Raw genomic sequence first — 12,208 nt, forward strand, 5'->3', positions numbered from 1 at the left:
GAGGGTCGGGCGCGAACACCGGACGCGATCGTTTCCGGCGGGGGTGTGGCTTCGCGGAGGAAGTGCGGTGCTGGGAGGCTCTCGCCTGAAGGAGAAGGTGAGTGGCTGGTGGGCGAGGGAAGGGCGGTCCGGCAGAGTCCCTGGCTTCTGGCTGGAACACTGAGTGAGATGGTAATGCGACTTTCAGACAGATGAGCTCCTTCTTCCCTTCTGGACCTGGGGACAAGCTGACCAGCGACGTGCGGCGGTGTCTGGAGTGCGGGCTGTACTCTGAAGTACGAATCCAGAGCTTGCTGGCGAGAAGCGCCAAGGGAGAGGACGTTGCAGTGGGCGCTGTTGTTCGGTGGTGCTGAGGCCGGAAGGCAGGGCCTCGCTGCTGCTAGCCAAGTACAGCCACTGAGCTGCATCTCTACTCCTTGTTGTTTGCGGACAGACCTTGCTAAATTCCCCCTGGCTGGCCTCTAACTTGCAGTGTGCCTACCTTGGCCCCTGGGTATCTGGGATTACAGATACACACCCGGGGATTTGAGCACTAGTACCCCACACACCACTGGGGAAAGGAGAGCGCCTCGGGAGGCGCACGGCCTTTCCGCTGCGCTACATCCTATCTTTTTTTATTTTTTGCTTTAAGACAGGGTCTCACTAAGTTACTATGTTGCAGAAGCTGGGCTTGGATTTGAGATCCTCCTGCCTCAGCCTGGGATTAGAGGTGTGTGCCACCATACCCAGCTGGACACCAGTTTTCAGAGGAGAGCAGAGAGCCCTCCAAGGAGTCAGATACAGTGGCCTGACCCACAACCTGTTGTTGTAAACCACAACATTACTGGAGCGCAGGCACACCATCTGTGTTTACAGCTGCTTTCAAGCTGCAGACAGCAGAACTGTCTGGTTATGACAGAGAACGTGCTTGCAAAGCGATTACAAATCAGCTAAAGGGCCTTGTGTTCAGTTTGTACAGAAAATCGTAAAGCTGGCGTGTCACTGAGTGGGGTCTGAGGAAGTCCCCCGAATAGAACGCCACGACCACAACTTGCTCGCCAACCTAATAGGTTTGTTGACTTGTTCCAGGAAAAGCATTTTAGGACACAGTGAGAAACAGGCAGATTTAGAGAAAAACAGGGAAGTGGAGCTTCCTGTTAGGAGCTAAAGGAGGCACAACTCTGATGACCAGAACATCCCATTAATAAAAGGACTGGATGAGCTTTTATGGGTTTGCTGGGGTGGGCCAGGCACTGGTATGTTGCCTGTGAATCTAAGTATGGCCTTAGGTTTAAGGGATTTTCTCCCTGTAGAAGCAAGTGCCAGAAAATCCTGGCATTCCCCGCTGCTGTTCCAGTTCGTCTGGCCCTTGCAATAAAAGTAAGGAATAAGGGGCACATTTTATACACTGTGAGCACAGGGGTGACCTTTAATCATGCTGGGTCACTTTGCCTGGAGTAAGAAATGCCTGGCAGATTATTTTAACTCAGTTCTGGGTGTGTTTGTGGAGATGATTGGTATATAGGCCCGCAAACTGAGGGGTGAAGACCCACCCAGGCTGTGGGTGGCAGCAACCAATAGGCTTGTATCCTGGATGGAACAGAGAGGGAGAGAAGGAAGTTTGCCCATTTTCAAGGAGTCTTGGTTATCTTGAGTGGGTGTGTCCTTTGCCTTTCTCACCTTTGGACATTGGTTTCCGGTTTCTTCAGCCTTCCAGTGCAAACTTGTTCTGGTGACCCTGCACCGAGGCTGGTGCTGCATCCTTGACCCCTCATGTTCTGCAGCCTCCGTCCTCCTGGGCTGAGTGCTTATTGGGTCCTCCAGTGTGCAGAGGGCCATTATGGACTTTCCTTCCTCTAATCCTGGGAGCCCACCTAATATATCCCCTTGCATAATTATGTGTTTTCTATTCTGTTCTTGTAGAAAACCCTAACTAAAATGGCAAGACAGAGGAAAAATTGAGATGTCTCCATCTTTACTGAGACTCAGTGATTAAGGCTTGAGGATCTATGTCCTCCCTTCAGTGAGGGCATCTGTCCTGTTCCAAAGCCAAAACTATTTTCTTACAGCAAAAGTTTATCAACCTTAGAGCTGGGGATACAGCTCAGTGGTGCAGCGCCTACCTGGGAAGCTCAAGGTCCTAAGTTTGATTCCTGGTACCAAAAGAAAAAAAAAAAAGTTTTATCAATCTGGCCTAATCTCTTGCAGTAGCCTTTGCCTTGCAGTGAGCAGGACTTCCAAGTATGACCTGGGTAGTTCATTCTGGATTGCCTGGAGAATGAGTTAGCTGTGGCTGCAGTTTCCCCCTTCTTTGGGAAAGGCTGCACCCAAACTCAGGTTCTCAAGGGACCAGTACCTTCTCCCCAGCAGCGCAGACTGTGCCATTCTAGGGCGTCTGGCATTCCCAAACAACTGCAAACTTTTGGCACGCCAAAGCCAAACGCTTGCTGCTCAGCAGTGTACATATGCCCCCTTGGACAAGACTGGATCTTCACTCATGTGTGGCCTGTATTAAGGGGGAGTAGTAGGGGCAGAGGTTACCCTACTGAGACAAAGACGCTCTGTCCCCCGCTTACCTGTCCATGGGATGCCAGGAGGATGGAAGGTCTGTACCTCCTTTTTTTCCTAGCAGCTTGACCCTATATAGTTTAAATCTCTCCCATAAAGCCCGTTCCCTAGCCTCTGCTATGTGGCTTCTAGGAATTCACCTGGAAGGGTGGTGTGTGACAGCTGCAGCCCAGAGAAGACCATCTCAGTGCTGCTGGGGATGCAGAAGGAGAGCCACTTAGCACAGAGCTTCCCTCATCCTTGTTGACCACCAATCCATTCTGTACCCTGTGGCCTGAGTGGGGCTTTGTAAACAAACCTGCTGTCTCCCCCACTTTATCCCCCAAACCTAATTAAAACCCTTCAGTAGCTTCCCACTGATCTTAAAATAAGCCAGAATACCAAAATCTTTAATGTGACTTAATGAGACCCATCATGACAAGGCCCTTCTATCTCCCCACCCGCATCTTCATTCGCTCTTCCTTCTCTGGACTCCCACCAAACATGTCAGTCCTTTCTGCATTGTAAGCATTCCCTCCTGCTCCTGGGCACAACTGTGCCCTCTGGCTGAAATGCTTTGCTTTTATCTAACTCCAACTCTTAGTCATGTTCTCAACGAGTATATGAGTTGAGTATCAACTGAGTTGAAAATTTACATTTACCTGTGTGATTATTTGGTTTCTGTTTTCCCCATTGCATTGTAAGGTCTATGTGTCTCTCTCTGGTCACCAGTAGCCTAGTTTGTATTTGTAGTATCTGGAATAAAGTAGGCTCTTGATAATATTAGTTGAACATATTTTTATGTACACTCTGGAAAAGTCAGGCCTTGGTACCAAATACTGCAACTGTATTTATATGAGGTGTCTGGAAAAGGCAAATCTATTCAAACAGCAAGTGGATTAGCCATTGCCAGGGGTCAAGGGTGCAAAACAGGAATGGCTGTAAACTGGCATGGAAGATTTTATTGAGGTGATAAAAATATTGTAAAACAGCACAACTCAGTGAATTTACTAAAGCTCATTTTATTTTTAGTATTTTTATTTTTTGGGTTTTTTTGAGATAGGGTCTCATTATGTAGCTCAGACTGACCTTGAACTCACTATGTAGCCCTGGCTGGCATCAAACTTGCTGCAATCCTCCTGCCACAGCCTCTCGAGTGCTGGGATTACCGGTGTGCACCACCACACCCAGCCTAAAGCTCATTTTAAATGGATATATTTTAGGGTATATAAATGATCTCAATAAAATTAATTTTAAATTAATATAGTTATTACTAGAAATGTGTACTTTATCTTGTTCTAAGTGTGTAAACGTTTTTGAACTTTGTATTCTATACTATTCACCATATATACTTGCTCAATTACTGTTCATGGATATACAATAAGTACTAAAACCTCAGTCTATATATTTTCAGTGCCATGTGACTGTACTTTTTGAGTAAGAAGAAGCAGGTATATAAGGTGCATCCCTAGTGACACAAGCTAGCTGCAATTAGATTTAGGGTTTCTAGGAAGGACATATGGTAGGAAACAAGTGTCCTTGATACATAAGGATATTTGTAATTTGAGCTAAGAATTTTGCAACTGGATTCATGTGATTTCAGGAGTAAGGTACAATGGCAGGAGAGGGAAGGTTTTAAAAGTAATCTGAACTTTTGGATTAATAACTTTAATACAGATGTCCCCAGAGTCAGAAGCCTCACAACCTGTTCAGCAGCTTTCTGTCCTTGTGAGCCCTCTGTGTCTTAGTTATGTGTCAGTCCCCAGAGGCAGACCTGCTCTGAAGGCTAAAGATGTTAGTGCAGGATTGGGATGAAGCAGCAGCGAGGGGTGGGGCAAACGACAAGGAACACAGAACGCCTAGCAGAGCAGTTCCCTGAGTGGCTGTGGACTTAGAGCCTTTAGAATAAGCGGAGCGTGGGCTGGGGATTTAGCTCAGCGGCAAGGTCCTGAGTTTGATTCCCGGTCCCGGAAAAACCCAAAGAGGAAAAAAATATATATATATAGAATAAGTCGGAGAACTGTTCCTGTGGGGACTGGACCGCTGCTGAGCTGATGGCTGCCCCTGTGGGTTAGCAGTACCCTGGTGTCACTGACTCTCCTATACTCCTGAGGGGCTTCCAGGACTCTGAAGAAAGCCCAGTGGAAAAGGCCAGGTCTGGGACCTCCTGAGTAGGACTCGCCCTCATTCGCACCTGAGCGGAAATCAGAGGTGACCCGGGCTGTGTTACTCAAGGCTGTGTCTGTTGAGCATTTTTCAAATGAGACTCTATAGACAAATGGACACCACTCTCGGTGTACTTTTATATAAAGTTTTCTTTATTAGTGAAACATTTCATTGCATTAAGGGTAGAAGAGTCACACGAAAGGAATCAACTGTACAAGCAGCATGAAGAGCACTCTGGTCAGTGTTCTCTTTCACAGGCACAAGCAGTTCACTCCAGTAATCGTGCCTAGAGGGCCAAGGATGAGGATCACCTTTTGCAGAACTCATCTCTTAAGCAATTTAAATTAAAAACTGGCCTCCCTTAAGTAAAAACCCCAATAGGGGTCAGTCATGTAGTGCTTGTCCTACTTTGACCATTAGTGATCTTCCTAGAACAAAAAAGCCTGGAGCTAAAAGTGGCAAAGCCTATGTCCTGTCCTGTGCTCGAGTCCCAGTTTCCTCTGGCTGCCATTCTGTGATTGCTGACAATCTTGACAATCATAGCTTGTTGTTGGAACAGCTGGCTATTCTGAACCTGAACCTGAAACCAAACAAGTGAATTTATTCTTCTTAACCAATTTGGAATTCTCACTGCAGTGTATAGGCTTGCCACAGACTTTCCAGAAGGAAAATAACAGATGTGGTATTCTTGCCTTTATGGGACTCAGTCTAAATGTGTTCATGATTAACTGGTGTCACTTAAAGCAGGGGTGGCGAACCTGTGGCACACGTGCTGCAGCTGGCTGTTTGTATCATTGAAAGCTCTGAAAGATTTGTCATCACTGACGTAAGAGTATTTAAAAATCTCCTCCTCACAGATGATTACATCTGAAAATAGGACTGAGCCAATGCACAATCTCTGCCTGGCTTTTCCATTATCTTGATGTGGACCAGTAAATGCATAAGAAATAAGATATACCAATTATCAAGTTAAATGCAGATTGCAGATAAACCCTAGCCTAGGTATTTGGAATTACTGAAGGTCAATAATTAAAATCTATTTAATTTAAAATTTTTAATTAACTTTTAATTAAAAACTTAATTTAGACATTTTAGCATATCTAAAAAGTTAGCATATCTAAAAAGTTAGCATATCTAAAAAATTGGTATATCTAAAACATTTTCATCTTGATTTATAGAAAAGTTGAGAGTTTAATGCATTGCCCTTCAAAAAGGGCAACATAACACCTTGCTTTGGTATAGGAAAACTGGGCATGTAAATTAAAGTGATTTATTACCTCTGTACAAGGATGAGGAGCTATGTAAAGACATCCATAATTGGTTGTGGTTTTTTTTTTTTCTTCACTGAAAACCAGTTGTTTTTTTAAATCTCTTGGGCTGTTTGAGTTGGGAAATTTTGTAAGCTCTTTTTTGCCAGGTAACTATACACTTTTCAGTTAAAATCAGTGTGGAACTTCGAGAATCAAAGGCTATGCCCTTAACATTGCTGAATTCTGAACTCTGTGACATCACCGTGGTTTCCTATTCTTTTGCCTTTGGTTACAGTGCTTGAAGTACTTTCTTTGCAGTACTGTAAACACCATTCTGTCAGGAAAGTGACTGTCACAGGAAGTGTAGGACACATTTTTCTCAGTGACAGTGAACCACAAAACGCTGGAAAGAATTGTATCAGGAAAGATCATAAGACAGTTTCAAAATTACCAAGAAGATTGCTTCAGAAGAAACGTCTGTCTGCTCTAGACTTCCTGAAATATGTGTGTAACTTGGGTTATGAATGAATGGATTTCCAATAGTCATTAATTTTACAAATACCCACTCAATCGTACTGTATTAATACAAATCATATTTGGCAGGGGTGACTGGGGGAATATCACTGATTACATTCTCCCAGAAAATCTGACATACCAAAATAATTTTAACTAAAAAATAATAATTACCTACAAATGTTATAACTAGTATTTAGTTCTACTCTTTATGAAATGTCTGTACTTACCCTCCCCAACAGTATTTACACATTCTCTTAGTTCACAAAAATACAACTTAAAAACCCTGCAGTGCTTATGTCTACTCATGGATATCATCTCAGTCCCTTCCCTGCTTGATTCCTTCCCAGTATAAAAGTCAGAAGACCAAGTTATTTTCCTGGAGGAATTATGAATTGAAGATTAGCATGAAATGCAGTATGTAATATTTTAAAAGAAGAAACTGGATGCATTTGAATCCTGTATCAGATAAGTTTACCGTTTTACCCTGGGTTCCAAACTGTTACCTTCTGTTTAGGGAGAGGAATGAGGAATAGAACATAAAGTGGAATAGAACATATGTACTTGGAGCGCAAAATGTGGTGAATGAAGCATACTGACTAAGGTTAGACAACAAGCATTAACAAGTGATGCAGGGACACATGGATAGCAAGGTTACAGACTTCCATAGCCACCAGACCCCAGCCCCCCAAAAATTACTATACAAGAGTTTATTAAATACGTGCTAGACACATGAAAAACCAATCTCAGAAGCCACACAATTTTATGAAGCACAGTGGCCCGCCACGTCCGCCTGCCTTTACTGTCTGGCCAGAACACTCCTCTCATCACCTGCCGGCTCTGTCTTCTTCCCCCCTCTTAACACCTGCAGAGCCTGTGAGGATGTGGGCCCCCGCCACGGTGCAGGTTGGGACAGCTCACACACTGCTTCGCTGAGTGAGGGCGATGGTTAAGTTCTTATGAGGGGTTCTCTTTCATCTGCTGTTCCCTGAAACACAGAAGAGAGGGGCAGGGAAGTTAGGTCTTGTCAGAAACTACTCCCCAGCTGTGAAAAGGGGAGTGGGTGTGGAGGAAGGCAGAGAGGGGAGCCGGAAGGAAGGAGGTTCACCCGCTCCCCTCTCCTCTCAGCCTGCTGCTGCTTACTCTTTCTTTAAGATCCAGACCTACCGGGCTGGGGATTTAGCTCAGCAGTACAGCGCCTGGCAAGCACAAGGTCTGGCAAGCACAAGGTCGTGAGTTTGATTCCCAGTACCGGAGAAAAACCAAAAGAAAAAAAAAGATCCAGACCTAACCTCAAGGAGGCCTTCTCTGGGCATTCCCACCCAGTGCCAAGCAGAGCCCTCCTCTATGTTGGTCCAAACTTTAAATTTGTTATACTCGATTAAATTTGCCTCCTTCTGGATTTGAAACCTACTAAGAAGAGTACCTCAGAGGTCACAGGTATCAATAATGTTTGCTGATAGCTGAAGATGGCTAACTGTAGGAGTGGTAATTAACATTTCCAGGAGGTTTCATTTGTACTTAGTTTTTTGTATGTTTTGCAGTACAGGGTATTGAACCTAGGGCTTCTGCACTGAGCTACATCCCCAGCCCTTTTTTTCTTTTTTCTTTTGAGACAAAGTCTCATTAAGTCACCAAGTTGCCCCTGGTGAGCTCAAAGTTACATTCCTTCTGCCTCAGCCTTCCAGAGAGATTTACAGATGTGTGCACCCACACCAGCTTCACTGGTACTTATGAAAACCTCAGTGGCTGCACAAATTGAGACTGGAAGAGCCACAGGTAGAAATGGTAAAACAGTTTGCTTCACGGCTAAGTCAGGTTAGAGACTAGACAGGTTAGAAGGCATCATGGAAGAAGGTAGGATACACCAAGCTGATGCTATTCCTATCGTTTCAACCTAGTTCATTTCCTCCTTCACATTTGCTCAGACACTCAGTTTGGAGGGGCAGGAAGTTAAAAAAAAAAATGTTTGCTGTAAGGAGGGGAGCTGCTGAGCATGTTGGGAGGGTTTCTAGGGAAAAGGCATTTAAAGATCTTCAGAGTCCTGGCCACACTAAGAGACCAGCCTAACTGTTCATTCCTTCAGGAATGTCACTGCCCCCATGCTACCGTCTCCTGTTCTGCAATGCTGCCTCAAGCACAAGATCTTCTGATTCCTTCGGAACAGGTTTCTGGGTGCCTTGCTCTGTAATATTGGAGCTATTTTATCATACTTAGTAACTACATTTATTGAGCTCATACTGTACATTAACACTAGGCCAGACCTTTTATGTTTTCTATACCACCTAATCCTCACCAGAAACTCACAAGGGAGCCCTTATTACTCCATTTTATAGAGAAACTAAGGTACAGCTTATAGGGTCACATAGCTGTGCAGTGTCAGAACTCATTTGAACCCAGGTGGTTTGACAGCAAAGCCCCAGGTAGTTTGTTGTTACAAACTTCTTCCTCTTCTTTCAGGTTATTGTTCTTAAAGATATTAAAAGGTAACTCCCACAGGATACATCCAGGGATTCCATACCCACCAAGAAAACCTGAAGTGCTGACAGGCACCATTCTATCGCCCTGCCTTCCTTGACACACACAGTTCTTGCTTACCATTTGATACAGCAGTGATAGAACCATGAAGTCACTGTGTCCCCATAAAATCCCAGAATCCATCCTAAAGAACCACCAGACAGTCCTTTAAAGAAGTAGCTGAGGAATCCCTCTGGTAAAGGCATGTAGGAAGAGAGATGTTCCTCCTGCCCGTACTCACCTCATCCATAGATCCCTGTCCTCGGCATGCAAGCCAGGTAAAAATCAAACCGAAGAGCACGCCCAGCGCCATGATGATGTAGGGAATATTGGTGACAATCAGAGTAGTGTTAATCACAGACTTAAGTCGACTTGCAGTGTCTTTATCAATGAGAACACTCTACAGGAGCAAGAACACAGTGACTAAGTACCCAGCATGTAACGGTTTTTTATGTCTTTCAAATCATCAAACAATTTGGTTATGCCTCTTGTGAGCAGGCTAGATGTACTAAAAGCCCATTTATAAATTAAATAGGGAATCTGTCATCTTTTCTTTGTTTGTTTGTTTTTTTTTGTTTGTTTGTTTGTTTGTTTGTTTTTTCTCTGGTACCGGGAACCGAACTCACGACCTTGCGCTTGCCAGGCAGGCGCTTTTGCCGCTGAGCTAAATCCCCAGCTCTGTCATCTTTTCTACTGAAGATAGGTAATACTCAACACAGATTGGAAAAGAGGAAAAGCGTATTCAGAAATGCTGAGATAATCTCATTTGTCTCAAAATAAAATCTAGCTCAGCATTACTTTGTTCCGGAAGTTTCCTCCGACTGCCTTAGACTGATGGAAGGCCCGTTCACTAAGCCTCCACCTCACTCTCTAGACACACACACTCCTCACTATCCTGGCACTGTGCATCAAGACTATCTGATTACTCGCTTGTCTCCCAGTGACTTCGAGGTCCTTAGATGCAAAATACCTCAGTCACCTCCACACGGGGTATAGCACCAAGCATTCAATATGCACTCAATTAATACTTGTTGATTACATGAATTAATGAAACACTCACAAAGATGCTAAGTGGAAAGGATCATTTCTCTCTTGGTCCTGTCTATAGTCACCATAACCAGAAAGTGGTTAAATTGTGGGTTAACCAGAATTCCAAAGAGGGTTTAAGGAACTGTACTAGAATAACACTTTGCAGAATGCAGGGCAGAAGTACTATCACCTAGTGTCATGAGTGAGGTATCTGAAGAGCTTAATTCCATCAAAATTATGGGCAACAATTCTGGGTTAATTTAAGCTTAATTTGCATCAGAATGAGTTCAGGGGATCAGGTTCTGGGGTAGTTCTTTCAGTAACCTGCTTGTGACCCTTGGGTCAGTTTCCTCCTCCATAAAAAGTTGTTGGGACAGTAGTCTCCATGGTCACTTCCAGGTCTTACATTTTTTTAGACAAGAGAATAATCAAGCTCATTGGAGGAAGCAGGATAAATATGAGGTTCACTCCTTCCTGGATTCAATCTAGCCTTTAACAAAAAACAAAAGCAAAAGTTGGGGGAAGAGAGAACTTCAAGAATTCCACTATGAATTTAAGCTTGCAGAAAAGTTCTGCATTTTCAAAAGTTCTATTTTCATGCTCTTCCCCACAAACAATAACATGGGTGGTCCTGGAGCAATCCCAGTAAACATTGCCTGAATATTCCTCTGGTTGGCAAATACTGCCTGAGTTTTTCCTTTGAAACAATAGAGCCTCATCATAAAATTGTAATCACAAATCCTTCAAAAGTATATAAATGTGGCCACCAATATAATGCTAAATGCAGAGGAAAAAATACATAAAACTGCCATCTGTGGTATGATTTCAACTATGTAATTTGAACCTAAAAGAATTCCAGGAACCAACAAGCATCTGAGGACAGCTGTACTTGTTCCTCAGAGATACAATTTACTTTATCAGTGATTTACTTTGTAAATACCATACTTACCTTTTGTTTTTATTTCCCTAGAGTTCTATAAAAGGCACAAGTTTTATAAAACAAAAAACATTAAATATTTTTAAAAGTTGTTATTGGAAAAAATTTTACAACACACTAAAGTAAAAAAATAATTAAGTTGGCTTTAGATTACACGAATAGTGACTTTTAATATTTTCTTGCTAATCTGTTACTAAATTTTCTACAAATAACAAGTACTTTTAGAAAACAAAAAAATAAAAACTTTTTAAAACATTGTTGCTAATAACAGAGGTCTGCTAGTTGAGAATTTATTGAAGGAGAAAAACTTGCACTTTTCTCCCTTCAAATCTGGGCAGAAGGGCCAGGGAAATAGCTCAGCGGCACAGCACCTGCCTGGCAAGTGTGAGTTCCTGGGTTCAATTCCAGTTATCAAAAGAACAAAAAACAAAAAACTGGGCAGAGGAGAGGAGGAAAATGGGGAAATACAACTACAGTGACTCGTATGTAATTTAGAACAGAACTTATCACAGTCATCTTAAACTGGACGGGTGTCAAAGAAAGAAACAAAGCCAGGCTGAGCTGGGCATCTGGCTGAGCTGGCTCTGCCCTGCTTGTGCAGACACTGACGTGCTTCTCTTCACAGTGCCACGCTTCTCACATAACCAGCTCCCTGGAAGGGAGTTTTATCCAACTGATGTTCTTGAGAAGGAAAGTGTCTTGCATTTCTCAAAATCAACTCCCAGACATAGGAGGTTCGTGTAATCATTAAGGGAATTTCTGAGGACGAACAGTGCTGAAGAAATCATCTTCTACCCTTCTTCCTATCTTACAAAGCACACAGCTGCAACAATAGACACCACAATGGAAGCGTTGCTGGTCTGAACAGATACAACACCCTTGTGGCTCCCTCGCATCCAGGACTTACCTCATTGAGATACATCACTGGGAAAACCATGGTTCTAATGTCTCCTGTTTCGCTACAAAGACAAAGGGTTACATGACTTTAGAGACAGCCTCATCATGCTGGCATGCTCACTTGGAGAGACACATTTAGATGAAAACTCCAATACATTACTTTATTCAATTACCTGGAATTTCAGCAGCCTTCTTGGTTCTCTTTGTAAACACATATAAGTCAGAAGTTAGATTCCAGTGTGTCAGCCCAAGTCCAAGGGCTGCATGTATATATAGTGTTTTATCAAAACAAAACTTTGAAAGGCAAACCCATCAAGTGGGTAGTAAGCCCATCTGTTTACTAGATCTGGCAAACCCATCAAGTGGGTAGTAA

General features: G+C 43.4%; 1 protein-coding gene and 1 long non-coding RNA gene across 2 annotated transcripts in view; one reads left to right on the forward strand and one right to left on the reverse strand.

Moving 5' to 3' along the window:
• Nucleotides 1–20: 20 nt before the first annotated feature.
• LOC106148948 lies at nt 21–1,209 on the forward strand. The gene is made up of 2 exons (XR_001234755.1): nt 21–97; nt 188–1,209. It is a non-coding gene; the product is annotated as an uncharacterized LOC106148948 (long non-coding RNA).
• Nucleotides 1,210–4,823: 3,614 nt separating this feature from the next.
• Scarb2 (scavenger receptor class B, member 2) overlaps nt 4,824–12,208 on the reverse strand; it is a gene marked incomplete at its 5' end in the record, with an annotated part of 78,193 nt that continues 70,808 nt past the window's right edge. The window contains 3 exon segments of the mRNA XM_005388182.2: nt 4,824–7,443; nt 9,214–9,372; nt 11,846–11,897. Of these exon segments, the coding sequence (XP_005388239.1) occupies nt 7,405–7,443; nt 9,214–9,372; nt 11,846–11,897 (250 nt within the window). The 3' untranslated portion in view covers nt 4,824–7,404.

Source organism: Chinchilla lanigera, unplaced genomic scaffold (assembly GCF_000276665.1).
Source record: "Chinchilla lanigera isolate Chin_1 unplaced genomic scaffold, ChiLan1.0 scaffold00032, whole genome shotgun sequence".
NCBI classification, from domain to species: domain Eukaryota; kingdom Metazoa; phylum Chordata; class Mammalia; order Rodentia; family Chinchillidae; genus Chinchilla; species Chinchilla lanigera.